Raw genomic sequence first — 13,599 nt, 5'->3', positions numbered from 1 at the left:
AAGCTTCTATACTAGAGCTGTCCCCTTTAAATAGCACCCCCCCCCGACTCCGAGAAGGGCCTGCTAACGCTCCTTCGAACTGTCACTAATAGCGCTAGGCGTAAAGGCTCCGGGCGCCACCCAATATCCGCTCAGGCGCCCCTAAAAGGCGTTGCACACTGAAATGACGTCATGATCTGCTTGCGCTCGCGGGCGCGCGCAAACACTTAGCACAGGCGTTAAATGTATAGTCACAGAATCACAGAAATCACAGAAACCCCACAGTGCAGATAGAGGCCATTTCGGCCCATCGAGCCTGCACTGACACATGTCCCACCCTATCCCGGTAACCCCACGTATTTAATCCCCCTAACACTAAGGGTCAATTTATCATAGCCAATCAACCTAACCCGCACATCTTTGGACTGTGGGAGGAAACCGGAGCACCCGGAGGAAACCCACGCAAACACGGGGAGAATGTGCAAACTCCACACAGACAGTCACCCGAGGCCGGATTCGAACCTGGGTCCCTGGCGCTGTGAGGCAACAGTGCTAACCACTATGCCACCGTGCTGTCAATATGGGAGTTGTCGCTATCTTCATTGCGCCCGCCCCAACATTGGGTAACGCCCCAATTCTCGGTCTCTTTAGGCGCTAACCGCTGGCGCAAACAACCGAATTTCTAGGCCAAAGCCTTCAGGCTTGTTTTTTTAATGCTTTTACACCTATTAGAATTATTATTTACTGTGGCCATGTTTGATTTAAACCGTTGATTTCTCTGACTGCCACTATTGTTTTTCTCCTTCCTATCTTTTGCTTTTATCCTTGTTTCCCTTTCCTCTGTCCCCTTGCTCAGGTTCCCAACCCCCTGCCATTTTAGTTTAAACCTTCCCCAGAGCACTAGCAAACACTCCCCCTAGGACATTGGTCCTGGCCCTGCTCAGGTGCAAACCGTCCGGTTTGAACTGGTCCCACCTCTCCCAGAACCGGTTCCAATGTCCCAGGAATTTGAATCCCTCCCCCTTGCACCATTCCTCTAGCCACGTATTCATCTGAAATATCCTTCTATTTCTACTCTGACTAGCACGTGGCACTGGTAGCAATCCTGAGATTACTACCATACAAACTTCCATACAAAATTAGGTAAATTAGTATAATGTGTTAATAGATTATACATATGAGCATAATAAATATATTGTAGAGTAAATTTTCTGAGAAGTGGTGGTCAGTTTGCAATTCACAGCTCTCCTGATTTTCAGGTGGTTAAAACCTGTCTTGCAAGGCCATTAGATGTATCAACGCACCAATGTGCTTTCATAGTCCTCACTTAAATTAAATAAAAATGATTATTAAAAATGTTACGCTAAAAAAAATGTGCTATCAATGGAAAACTCAGTCGAACTTTGCCACTGTTCAGTTATCCGGCCTTTGTCACTTCTGGAATAGTAAATTCTAACACAGCCCTAGAATGAGCTTTGAAGTGGGTGTGGTTAAAAGAACCAAACAAAATAGGTCTGCCAAAATAACTAAAGTAACGTTCCTAGGCCAGTTAACCTTTTGTCTTTGAGATAAAATCAAACCAATCCTGTATAAAATTGGAGAAAGTTTTTCACAATGGCAATGTGGAGATATGTGGGCAATGCTGCTGAAGGTTTGAGGGTCCTGCTGCAGAAGGTGCATCTAAGGAGGCGGACGCTATTTGGGGGTGAAAACCACCCTTCGGCTAAAGTACAGGTGCCTGAGTGGAGGGAGGTCACCAATCAAATCGATGTAGTCAACCCAGTTCCCTCATATCTGGCTGCAAATGAAGAAAAACACTGCTGCTACCAGGAGCACAGTAAAGGTGGATATATTCACTTTTGTACACATTTCTTGTTGGGTCCATCAAGCATGGTACAAAACAAAGTTGTGAACTGCTGTACTCCCTGGAAAGTACTATATGAAGCCTTGTGCAGAGCCACAACTCTGCTGCATAAGTTCTTTCATTGTGCTTAAACTGCATGGCACACTTTTCTTGAAGATGGAGGTGGCAACTGATAGACAGCAACCAGATGCTGAGGTATCCAGGCTGAGATGCTGCTCTGCTGTTAGGTGGTTTATTCTCCTTCAAATAAGGCAGGACTGCTGCAAATTGAAGGCATCATGGCTGCTTCTTGGATAATAATGTGCATGACAGTGTCAGACACCGTGTGAACACTATTTGTGTGCTGATATGAAGAACCCACATGGGACCCTTATGTGACTCTTTATTCTTCAGGGAACCGTACCGTGCGCTGAAAACTGCTTCCTGTTCAGCTGATGCCTTCTTGTCACAGGAAAAGTGATGATGGTGTCGTCACTTCCCTGCTGCTTGTGTGCATTATAGACTGCTTGGGCTGAATTTTAATGGGGAAGCCGGGTTGGGGGTGGTGGGGCTCTGAAGCCGTCGTGAAACCCGGGTCCCTGGATCCAGGAGGTAAGTGTAAAGGCAATTACCTCCTGGATCCAGCAGTCCTTGCCTTGTTTTAGTTGGCGGGTTTCACGAGGCCTGCAAAATCCGACCAGCTAAAGTTAAATACAAAATGGAGGTTAAAGCAGAGGCTTCCATCTTCATTATAATATTTAAATAGACGTCCCCCCTCCTGGCAGCGGATTGGCTGCCCACCCCCATCCTGCCTCCATTAAATCCGGAACATGTGTTCAGCAGCAGGAAGGACACCCCACCACCACTATTTAAAGGGATCTTCAACTGCTTTCAGGTTAGTTGCTGATTGATTTCTACTGGCTCTTGGTGAGTTTGTACTAGTGTTTAGTGGTTTGTACTGGCTCTTGGTGAGTTTGTACTGGCTCTTGGTGAGTTTGTACTGGCTCTTGGTGAGTTTGTACTGGCTCTTGGTGAGTTTGTACTGGCTCTTGGTGAGTGTACTGGCTCTTGGTGAGTTTGTACTGGCTCTTGGTGAGTTTGTACTGGCTCTTGGTGAGTTTGTACTGGCTCTTGGTGAGTTTGTACTAGCTCTTGGTGAGTTTGTACAAGTGTTTGGTGGTTTGTACTGGCTCTTGGTGAGTTTGTACTGGCTCTTGGTGAGTTTGTACTGGCTCTTGGTGAGTTTGTACTGGCTCTTGGTGAGTTTGTACTAGCTCTTGGTGAGTTTGTACTGGCTCTTGGTGAGTTTGTACAAGTGTTTGGTGAGTTTGTACTGGCTCTTGGTGAGTTTGTACAAGTGTTTAGTGGTTTGTACTGGCTCTTGGTGAGTTTGTACTGGCTCTTGGTGAGTTTGTACTGGCTCTTGGTGAGTTTGTACTGGCTCTTGGTGAGTTTGTACTGGCTCTTGGTGAGTTTGTACTAGCTCTTGGTGAGTTTGTACAAGTGTTTGGTGGTTTGTACTGGCTCTTGGTGAGTTTGTACTGGCTCTTGGTGAGTTTGTACTGGCTCTTGGTGAGTTTGTACTAGCTCTTGGTGAGTTTGTACTGGCTCTTGGTGAGTTTGTACAAGTGTTTGGTGAGTTTGTACTGGCTCTTGGTGAGTTTGTACTGGCTCTTGGTGAGTTTGTACTGGCTCTTGGTGAGTTTGTACTGGCTCTTGGTGAGTTTGTACTGGCTCTTGGTGAGTTTGTACTGGCTCTTGGTGAGTTTGTACTGGCTCTTGGTGAGTTTGTGCTGGCTCTTGGTGAGTTTGTACTGGCTCTTGGTGAGTTTGTACTGGCTCTTGGTGAGTTTGTACTGGCTCTTGGTGAGTTTGTACTAGCTCTTGGTGAGTTTGTACTGGCTCTTGGTGAGTTTGTACAAGTGTTTGGTGAGTTTGTACTGGCTCTTGGTGAGTTTGTACTGGCTCTTGGTGAGTTTGTACTGGCTCTTGGTGAGTTTGTACAAGTGTTTGGTGGTTTGTTGTTTGGTTATTTGAAGTTGCTGAAGTGTCCAGGGGATGGTGTGGCAGGTTACTTCAAGGTTCATGCTGGGTTCAAATCAGAGCTCATGAGTGGACATAAATAAGCCATATTAGGAAAAATTAATGTTAAGGAATGTTCAAATCAGCAGGTGTTTCTACGTGCAAGTGAGGAAATCAAGTGGAAAAAGCACCAGGCTCTGATGGGATGTATCCCAAAATGCTAATGGAAATCAGGGAGAAAATCCTTGGATGTGGAAGTTGTGCCAGTGGACTGGAGGATGAGCAATGTAACAACTCTGTTCAAAAAGGGATAGATTAGTTAGCTTTGTGTTCCCCGCGCTCGTTCAAAGTGGTGCAGAATTCGTGCTGCCTGCTCATTTACATGATTGGAGCGCTGAGTTCAGCACTAAACGTGCTGCTGGTTAGCTTAGCGCTCAAGAGGGGTCCAACATCGGGTAAGTTTACTGGCCAACAACATTTTGTCTAGGCTCTCTGCACTACTTAAAGGGGAGGTGCTCCGTTGCAGAAGCACCTCATTGTCACTCTGCATGCAGCCATGGCTCAACAGGAATAGAGTGGGCAAGGAGATTCTCAGATGCAGCACTGGAGGCCTTGGTTCTGGGGGTGCACAGAAGACGACAGGCCCTCAACCCACAGGGGGGCAGGAGGCCTTCCAGGCAGCACACCAGAAGGCAGTGGGAGGAGATAGAAGAAGCCGTCAGTGCCACCAGTGTTGCCCCCAGGACCTGGATCCAGTGCCACAAGAAATGTAATGACCTCACACGAGTGGTCAAGGTGAGTGAATGCATCTTCAAATGCCATATCCCACCAACTGCACCACTAGCCTCACACACTGCTCAATGCACCACACCCACATCATTCACCTACAACAATCTCTAGCAACCACAACTCATACCTCACAATTATAGCTTCACCCCACCCTCACACACTAAGCATTGCTGCAAGCCTCACATCCACATCTTAAACCTTTCACACACTGCTAGCTATTCAACCATGACAGGCACATCACCCAAACACATTGCACCACACTCACTGACAACACTTCCCTTTCCTTTGCAGGCCAAGGTGGTGAACAACCACCGTGAGCAGCAGCAGATTTGCGGAAGGAAAATCCGACTTCAGAACTTGACTGAGCTGTAGGAGACAGTGCTGGAGATCATTGGAGGCCGTGGCGATTGGCGAGGTTGAAAGGATTGCTGATTACGGTATGCTCATACCTAATCCTTCTTCTCATGGCACAATCTCATCTCACTTACAAGCTTCTGATGGTGTAAGCATGCACATCTTGCTTTCACCCCCCTCCCCTCACCACAATCTGACCTTTGTGCCTTTCTCCTTTCAGATACCCAAGAACTCAAACCTGGCCAGCCAGTCCCTGAAGTGATGAAAGAGGACAGTGATAGAGGAGAAGATGACGCACCTTCAATGCATCTGACACTCGCAGACACCAGCTCAGAAAATGACACTGCGCGTATTTTAGAGGGTAGTATAGAGGCGGGATCTGCACGTTGTGAGTCACTGGGCATGAGTGGGCTGCAGCCAGGCTAGGGCGAAAGGGTAGCTCGAGTCAGCTCCCCAGAGGGCAAGTTTGTGCACGAGTCCTGCTGCATAGGACTCAGATGATGACCTCGAAGGGTAGCCTTCAGAAGAAGGGTGATGGGCATGCACACAAAAATGCTTGGTGCAATGGTAAGCCTGCCAGAAAGCCTCTTGTTAGTGTCAAGGAGCATGGAGGAGTCCAGCTCCAACATTGCACAGGGCTTTGTGAGGAGCTTGGAACCCACGATTTTCAGGATGAGAGACCTTGTGGACCCAACCATGATGCTGCATGTAATGGGCGATGTCACAGCTTCCATTGCAGCACAGGAGGAATCAGCCCAATGTCTCAGTACTGCAGAGGAAGCTCAGATTGCTGCCATCGTGGCTGGGTTTACGAGTGTGGAAAGGGGCTTGCAGGGTCTCATAGCAATCTGCTCCCCAACAGATGGCTAGGAATGCTGAGGCGCTGCCCTGGGGGAGTGACAGTGGGTCAATGGAGCAGGAACTTGCTGTCCTCTCTCAGGACGACAGCATTCCTACTTCCACCACTGCTGCTCTGCCAATGTCCTTGCTGCTGCCTGTCAGCCAGACAGCCCAGACTGCTGCCGCCCATGCCAAGGTGGTCTACAGCCGAGCTTTCTAGGCCCAGGGCTGCTTGTCCTGCAAGACCATCTGCAGTCTCCCCCACGGAAAGTCAGCAGCCTTCCACCAGCCATGCTGCAGCCCCTGGGATAGCACTTCGTAGGAGCACTAGGACAGGAAAAGGTACACAAAAGACAGGCACGAAGGGAATGCACAAGGGTGAGTAGTTGACGCTGTTGTTTTGATTTGCATTTGAAAAATTTATAAATTATGTTTGCAGGGAACATAAAAACTGACTGTAAAATCTTCTATAGATATGTGAAGAGAAAAAGATTGGTGAAGTCAAGCATAGGTCCCTTGCAGTCAGAATCAGGGGAATTTATAATGGTGAACAAAGAAATGGCAGACCAATTAAATACATACTTTGGTTCTGTCTTCACAAAGGAGGACACAAATAACCTCCCAGAGATGTCGGGGAACATAGGGTCTAATGAGAGGGAGGAACTGAATGAAATCAGTATTTGTAGGGAAATGGTGTTAGGGAAATTGACAGGATTGTAGGATGATAAATCCCCAGGGCCTGATAATCTACATCCTAGGGTACTTAAGGAAGTGGCCCTAGAAATAGTAGATGCATTGCTGGACATCTTCCAAAATTCTATAGACTCTGGAACAGTTCCCATGGATTGGAGGGTAGCTAATGTTACCCCACTATTCAAAAAAGGTGGTGGAGAGAAAACAGGGAATTATAGACTGGTAAGCCTGACATCGGTAGTGGGGAAAATGCTAGAGTCCATTATAAAGATGTAATAGCAGAGCACTTGGAAAACAGTGAGAGGATCGGACAAAGTCAACATGGATTTACAAAAGGTAAATCATGCTTGACTGATCTGGAATTTTTTGAGGATGTAACTGGTAGAATAGATAAGGGCGAACCAGTGGATGTGGCGTATTTGGACTTTCAGAAGGCTTTCGATTAGGTCCCGCATAAGAGATTAGCGTGCAAAGTTAAAGCACATGGGATTGGGGGTAAGAGTTGGATAGAGAGCTGCTTGGCAGACAGGAAGCAAAGAGTTGGAATAAATGGGTCTTTTTCCGAGTGGCAGGCAGTGACTAGTGGGGTACCGCAGGGATCGGTCCTAGGACCCCAGCTAGTCACAATATATATTAATGAGCTAGACGAGGGAACTAGATGTAATATCTCCAGGTTTGCAGATGACACAAAGCTGGGTGGGCGTGTGTGCTGTGAGGAGGATGCAGAGAAACTCCAGTATGATTTGGACAGGCTGGGTGATTGGGCAGAAGCATGGCAGATGCAATATAATGTGGATAAATGCGAGGTTATCCACTTTGGTGGCAAAAACAGGAAGGCAGATTATTATCTGAATGGCAATAGATTGGGAGAAGGGGAAGTAAAACAAGACCTTGGTGTCCTTGTGCACCAGTTGCTGAAGGTAAGCATGCAGGTGCAGCAGGCGGTTAAGAAGGCAAATGGTATGTTGGCCTTCGTAGCGAGAGGATTCGAGTACAGGAGCAAGGATGTCTTGCTGCAGTTGTACAGGGCCTTAGTGAGACCACACCTTGAGTATTGTGTGCAGTTTTGGTCGCCTTATCTGAGGAAGGATGCTCTTGCCATGGAGGGAGTGCAGCAAAGATTCACCAGACTGATACCTGGGATGGCTGGAATGACGTATGGAGAGAGATTGGGTCGATTAGGCTTATATTCACTAGAGTTTAGAAGAATGAGAGGGGATCTCATTGAAACTTATAAAATTCTAACAGGACTAGACAGACTAGATGCAGGAAGGATGTTCCCGATGGCAGGGGAGTCCAGAACCAGGGGTCACAGTCTAAGGATAAGGGGTAAGTCATTTAGGACTGAGATGAGGAGGAATTTCTTCACCCAGAGAGTGGTGAACCTGTAGAATTCTCTACCACAGAATGCAGTTGAGGCCAATTCATTAGATTCAAGAAGGAGTTAGATATATTTCTTAAGGCTAAGGGGATCAAGGGATATGGGGAGAAAGCAGGGACAGGGTAGTGAATTTGGATGATCAGCCATGATCTCATTAAATGGCAGAACAGGCTCGAGGGGCCAAATGGCCTACTCCTGCTCCTATCTTCTATGCTTCTATGTTATTGACCCCTCTACTAAGGGGAAAAGTTCCTTTCTATCTACCCTATCTATGCCCCTCATAATTTTGTGCACCTCAATCAGGTCCCCCCTCAGCCTTCTCTGCTCTAAGGAAAACAACCCCAGCCTGTCCAGACTCTCTTCATAGCTGTAGCGCTCCAGCCCAGGTAACATCCTGGTGAATCTCCTCTGCACCCTCTCCAATGCAATCACATCCTTCCTATAGTGTCCTTTTCCATGACTACCTTAAATCTCACCGAATTATGGTCACTGTCACCAAAATGCTCTCCTACTGACACTTCTGCCAGTTGCCCGGCTTAATTCTGGCATGAGGTTTTCATTGTATCTTCCCCTTTAATGGTGCTGCTGCCTTTATAAGGCACAAATGCTCCTGCACTTCTTGGGGGGGAAATTAGGTTGTTTTGCGCCTCTCATTAGCGCCCCCTGGGGCGCAAGTCCACTAGCGCCCGGTCGCGGTGCCGCTAACGCCTCCCGCGAAATTCAGTGGGAGGTTAGCGGCGGCGGTAGCCTCCAGCGGCGCTGCGCCGGCAGCGTTGACGTCATCGCCGTGCGCAACGCCCTGCTTGCGCCCTGGCTGCAAACTTCCCTTGCGTCCCCTGACCTATCGCCGGATGATAATTCCGACAGGGTCAGTGGGCGTTTTTGCAGCAGTGGCGACACAACTTAAAGGGCGGGTGTCGGGCGGCCATTTTTATTTTGGCCGACTGCCAACACCTGCCCCCTTCCCCTTTTTTAGGCGGGGTGCCGGTCACGATCGCTCAGGCCGGCACTCCTCTTGAGTGCCGGGCTGTTTTCACAGCAGCCCACTCCTCGGTGCTCCAGCAGGGCCCTTTAGTCAGGGGAGGAGGCCTGCAATGACGCGGCACTACATGGCGCTGTTGCACGTAGCGGTGTTAACTTCAGTAGTAGCGCCCCAAGCAGGAGGTGGAGTGCTTTCCAGTAGTGCTCCACCTCATGCTTGGGGCGCTATTACTGAATTTACAACGGAGAGGCGCACTCTCATTCGGGGTGCTGGCAAAAAGGGACGCCACCCAATTTTTCCCCTCTTGTCTTCACTAGCCCTAGACCCAATAGAGCGAAGGGCAGCTGAGGGTCCACCAAAAATCCGAGCGTTAATGCCTTCCTCCAGGCACAGAACGCTGCACCTCCCATTGCATCTGGATGACACTTGGCCAGGATAATTGGCCTTTTAATTTATGACCAGTAACACAGGTCACGATATACATTTATTTAGGTTCTCCTCACCAGTGCAGCACTACCTTTGTTAGTTTTTCCTTATATTAACACAATCACCGATGAGCTAAGTCCTTATTGTATACATGTCTTCTCAATCAGGATGACCTAATTAACCATTCAATGCATGGCGCAAAGCAACAAACATCTGTGGCCCAATACTTACTGTAGTATATTTCCCCAGCTGGCAAAGAGAAGGGAAGGTTTCCTGGTGAGCTTTGCGAATCTTTTCAATTAGATCTTCTAATTCTGCTGTCATTGTGTAGCTTTCTGAACATTCTTGCTTTGGCGTCTCCTTTTTCTTTTTGTTTCTGTCATTTCTTACAGCTAGAAGGAAAATGAATCACAATCAGGCATATTTAATGCAATTTATGCAGCATCTTTCAAACCCTGCAGCAAAATATTGCACACTGTGAATTGGAACAACTGTTCCAGCCAGCCAGTCAATCATTTTCTGAGGTAAATGGCACAAGTCAGTATCTGAAGCCACAAAGTGGCAGCAACATTGCATCAACTACTCCAATTATAAAAGGTTTAGAATAATACAAAGAAAGGCTCTATGCAGATCTTTAGTGTGGGCATGCTGTGTTTATGTAACACAGAACCAAACGGTCAAGCCCTGTTTGTACTAGCTCTCAACATATTTATTCATGAATGTATATGCATATCATTTGCAACATTTGCATGACTAACAACCCTGTCACTTCTCTGAAAACATAGCTTGCAATCAATTTTACAAAGCAGTTCAAACGCGATGATGAAAAAAAAGTGGTAAATGTACACACAGAAATATAACAGGAAGTAGGTAAGATTGGGATATTGTAAATAGCAAGGAGGATTCAGAACCATAATAACAAAGGGGAATGTCTTTGGCAAACCTTTTTTTTCCTGTTCATTTGCCAAATACATGATGCAATGGCATAAGATGCATTAGAATCTGTTGTTTGGTAAAAATACACAAATATTTCAGCAGTGGGCGGGCAGAAATTGCTCTTAATTCCCCCAGGAACTTCCACCCTAGGTAGATACAGACACTACCATCTATGATGTTTCACAGTAAGCCCACTTTGAAAATGAACCTAGAGGTTGAAGACAAGGAGACAGGCAAAAGAGGAGGGGAAAGAGATTCAACTCACGGCCATCCATTTTGTGCCTGAAAATTGGAGTACCTCAGTGGCCCCACTGATGCCCATGGCCTGCCTAATGTCATATTCAGGTGAGCCTGTAAATGGTGAGTAGCCCGCCTGTCAGGAACAGGTGGAAGGCTGATTAAATATACCATCTGTGATCCTTAAAGAGACTGCTGTTGGTCGCTCAAAAATAGGCCAAGGAAATTGAGAGTTTTTATTTTTGTGGGCCCAGGAGAAGCAGGAGTACTCGTCCTAGGCCAATGAAAATCTCTGAGCCCACTGCCCACCCATTTGAGGTCCTCCCTGAGATCATCGCCCCATCATCAGACCAGACCACCTTCCTCAACTGGTGAGCTGCAGCAGGCAGCCATTTGGCACCCACAACTCGCTGGTGGCATTTAAACGATGCTTGAAAGCAAAATTGACTCTGGCTGGTTGTGCCCGTTTTGTGTGCAAGTCGAATTTCTCCCCTGGGGAGACTAGGGTGAATACTATTTGTTCAAAGCATTCCTTCACTGACAAATGAAAAAAACTTAGGTATAATAATTGTGACATTTATCATTTTCCTCAAGCAAAACACCTCTATATGTCAGGTTACCTTGCCTCAAAGTAATTTGATAATGTTGCAAATAAGTAAGCATTTCAGTGTGGTTCCCTGATTGTAATGAAGGCCTGGCTTTGGAGTTGATCCGAAGCTGTCCAACCACAGGAAGACACAACAGCAGGTGGTTATGCAGCATTCCATATCAATAAACTTTAATAATATCTCACCAGCCAATGAAGGAGGAACATTAATAATAACAACCCATGGCCTAGATAGCGTACACTTCTGGCTAAAGAAGAATGGTGATGAATTGTCAAAAAGGGAAGAAACTTAGAAATTAGAAAAGGAATAAAAAGGAAATCTATTTATGAATGTGGATTCACTATCACACTTAAGATCTTGGTGTATGTTGCATGTGATTTTATGGCTTTTCAAACAGTCTTGATTTGCATACAAGTTTCTCCTTAAGAAATAATTAAAAAGAATTCAAAAGAAGACTTTAAAAAAAAGACTTACAGTATTTATGGACACTAAATGGAGCTTTAAATTCATCATTTGTTGATAGTGCATTTCTTTATTAATGATACTGTAGTAACTGTATCTTAGATGGTTGTCAAAATTGACAACAGATACAGTCATGTTTCACACACTCAGTCAAATTTAATTATTTCAAAATTGCAGGAGCCAATTCTTCGTTTCAAAGGCTGATTTTTTTTCTCTTCTCAACATTTTTGTGCTCAAGGTGAGGGATGTTAGTGCTGGGAAATAGAACTCTTCCCAGTTCAGCATCAAGCACTCCAGGTCTGGTAGAGCGTAGCAGATGCAGAATAAAGTTCTCTCTACTTTGCCACAACCCTAGAAAAGCACACCCTTGTGCACAGAGTGTGACATTTATTTACATTTCCCACACCAGCCATCCTCTGGTCTCTCTGAGATTATAAATTAGTGCCAGGTTAGGTAGAACCATTTTGTGCTGTAACTCCCCCAGTAACTGGATTGAGGCTGTCCAAACTCATTTCACACAGGACTCTTACAGCCGGCAGACGAGACCTTCATCTTATCTGGGATGGATTTGAACCCAGGTCCAAGAGCTGAAAGACCAGTGTCGAACTCACTGTGCCCCCCTACTTTCTCAAACAGCTAATCTACTGGAGGTTTTGACTCATCTTCCACCACAATCAACCATGCAGCTTAGTTCCAAAACACAGCTGTTTTGCTGTGCAGAGTGGATGCCTTATACTCCCCCACAGGAAATGAAATTAAAAAGACTTTCCCAGAAGTCTTGTGCACCTCCTAGCAGCTGGTTTTGAAGGAGCATTGGCAGAACCTGTGACTGGATCATCCACCCACCTGCTTTTTTGGTGGTGGATAGTGTATGGTCTGGAAAGACCTCATTCACTTTGGTGAACTGAGTGGGCATAAATTCACAACATAATCTCAAAATGTTAAACTACTGTCAGTCTCGCTCAGAGAAGCCACAAATATGGTTGGTACAGGGAGCAGAAATGTCACACTGGTACAGTAGGAAGTGTTCTTATGATGTTGGGGCCAGGACATGCTGCATGCAAGAATACCATCTTTGTTCTACATCTGGCTAATGCATTACCAGGCAGTGCATAATACTGGATGAAAAAAGTAGAAAACATTATTGTCCAACAGTAGCACCTTCATGAACATAAATAATCACCAAAAGAATTCATAATAAGAACTACAGGCCAGGTGTTTACAACTTTAATGGATAGAAAATCCTGCCGGGTACATTGACCTCTGCACCCAAATTCTCCATATGTGTTCCTGATGTGTAAAGGTCAACTCAAATTTACAGTAATAAATCAATGAAGACCTGATACTTGAGACATCATGTAATTAATTAAGAACTGTGCTCTTTCCCATTTCTTTATAGTTTGGTGTGTAAAATTATGAATTAAATATATTATCAAGAGTTAATTTTAATACAGATTATTACATGTGGAGGGTTTGTGACCTGCCTCTTGCCTCCCCAGACATGACGAATAGTACCTTGGAAAAGTCTCTTGAACAGCTATTGAGTACTGAATTAATAGGACACTGTCAGGTTCAAATATTCTTTCACCCATGAGAAAGCAGTATTAGCTTCAGGACTTGATCTAAAATGTTAAATACATTTTCCATTGGCCACCTTTTGGTTGGGAGGTGGTGTGCCTATCCATTGGCAGGATAGGCACACCAACGTCAGTGTTCTCACTCAGGCCAACATCCCCAGCATCGAAGTTTTGATCACGCTCGATCAGCTCCGATAGATGGGTCACATTGTCTTCATGCCCGATACGAGACTCCCAAAACAAGCGCTCTACTCGGAGCTCCGGCACGGCAAGAGAGCCCCAGGTGGGCAGAGGAAACACTTCAAGGACACCCTCAAAGCTACCTTGAAAAAGTGCAACATCCCCACCGACACTTGGGAATCCCTGGCCCAAGACCGCACAAAGTGGAGGAAAAGCAACCGGGAAGGCGCAGAACACCTCGAGTCTCTTCGCCGGGAGCAAGCGGAAGCCAAGTGCAGACAGCGCAAGGA

General features: G+C 46.2%; 1 protein-coding gene across 4 annotated transcripts in view; it reads right to left on the bottom strand.

Annotated features, from left to right (window-relative positions):
- Positions 1-13,599, bottom strand: part of LOC147117508 (retinoic acid receptor beta-like) — a 334,754-nt gene that overhangs the window by 139,393 nt on the left and 181,762 nt on the right. For all 4 annotated transcript variants that reach the window (XM_085988527.1, XM_085988532.1, XM_085988528.1 and 1 more), the window contains one exon: positions 9,541-9,701. In XM_085988527.1, coding sequence (XP_085844653.1) covers positions 9,541-9,701 — 161 coding nt within the window. The remainder of the gene's footprint in view (positions 1-9,540; positions 9,702-13,599) is intronic.

This window comes from Somniosus microcephalus, chromosome 5 (assembly GCF_052327205.1).
Source record: "Somniosus microcephalus isolate GS21.2 chromosome 5, FLI_Smic_1.0, whole genome shotgun sequence".
Taxonomy (NCBI): domain Eukaryota; kingdom Metazoa; phylum Chordata; class Chondrichthyes; order Squaliformes; family Somniosidae; genus Somniosus; species Somniosus microcephalus.
This window is presented reverse-complemented; position numbering and strand designations above follow the sequence as displayed.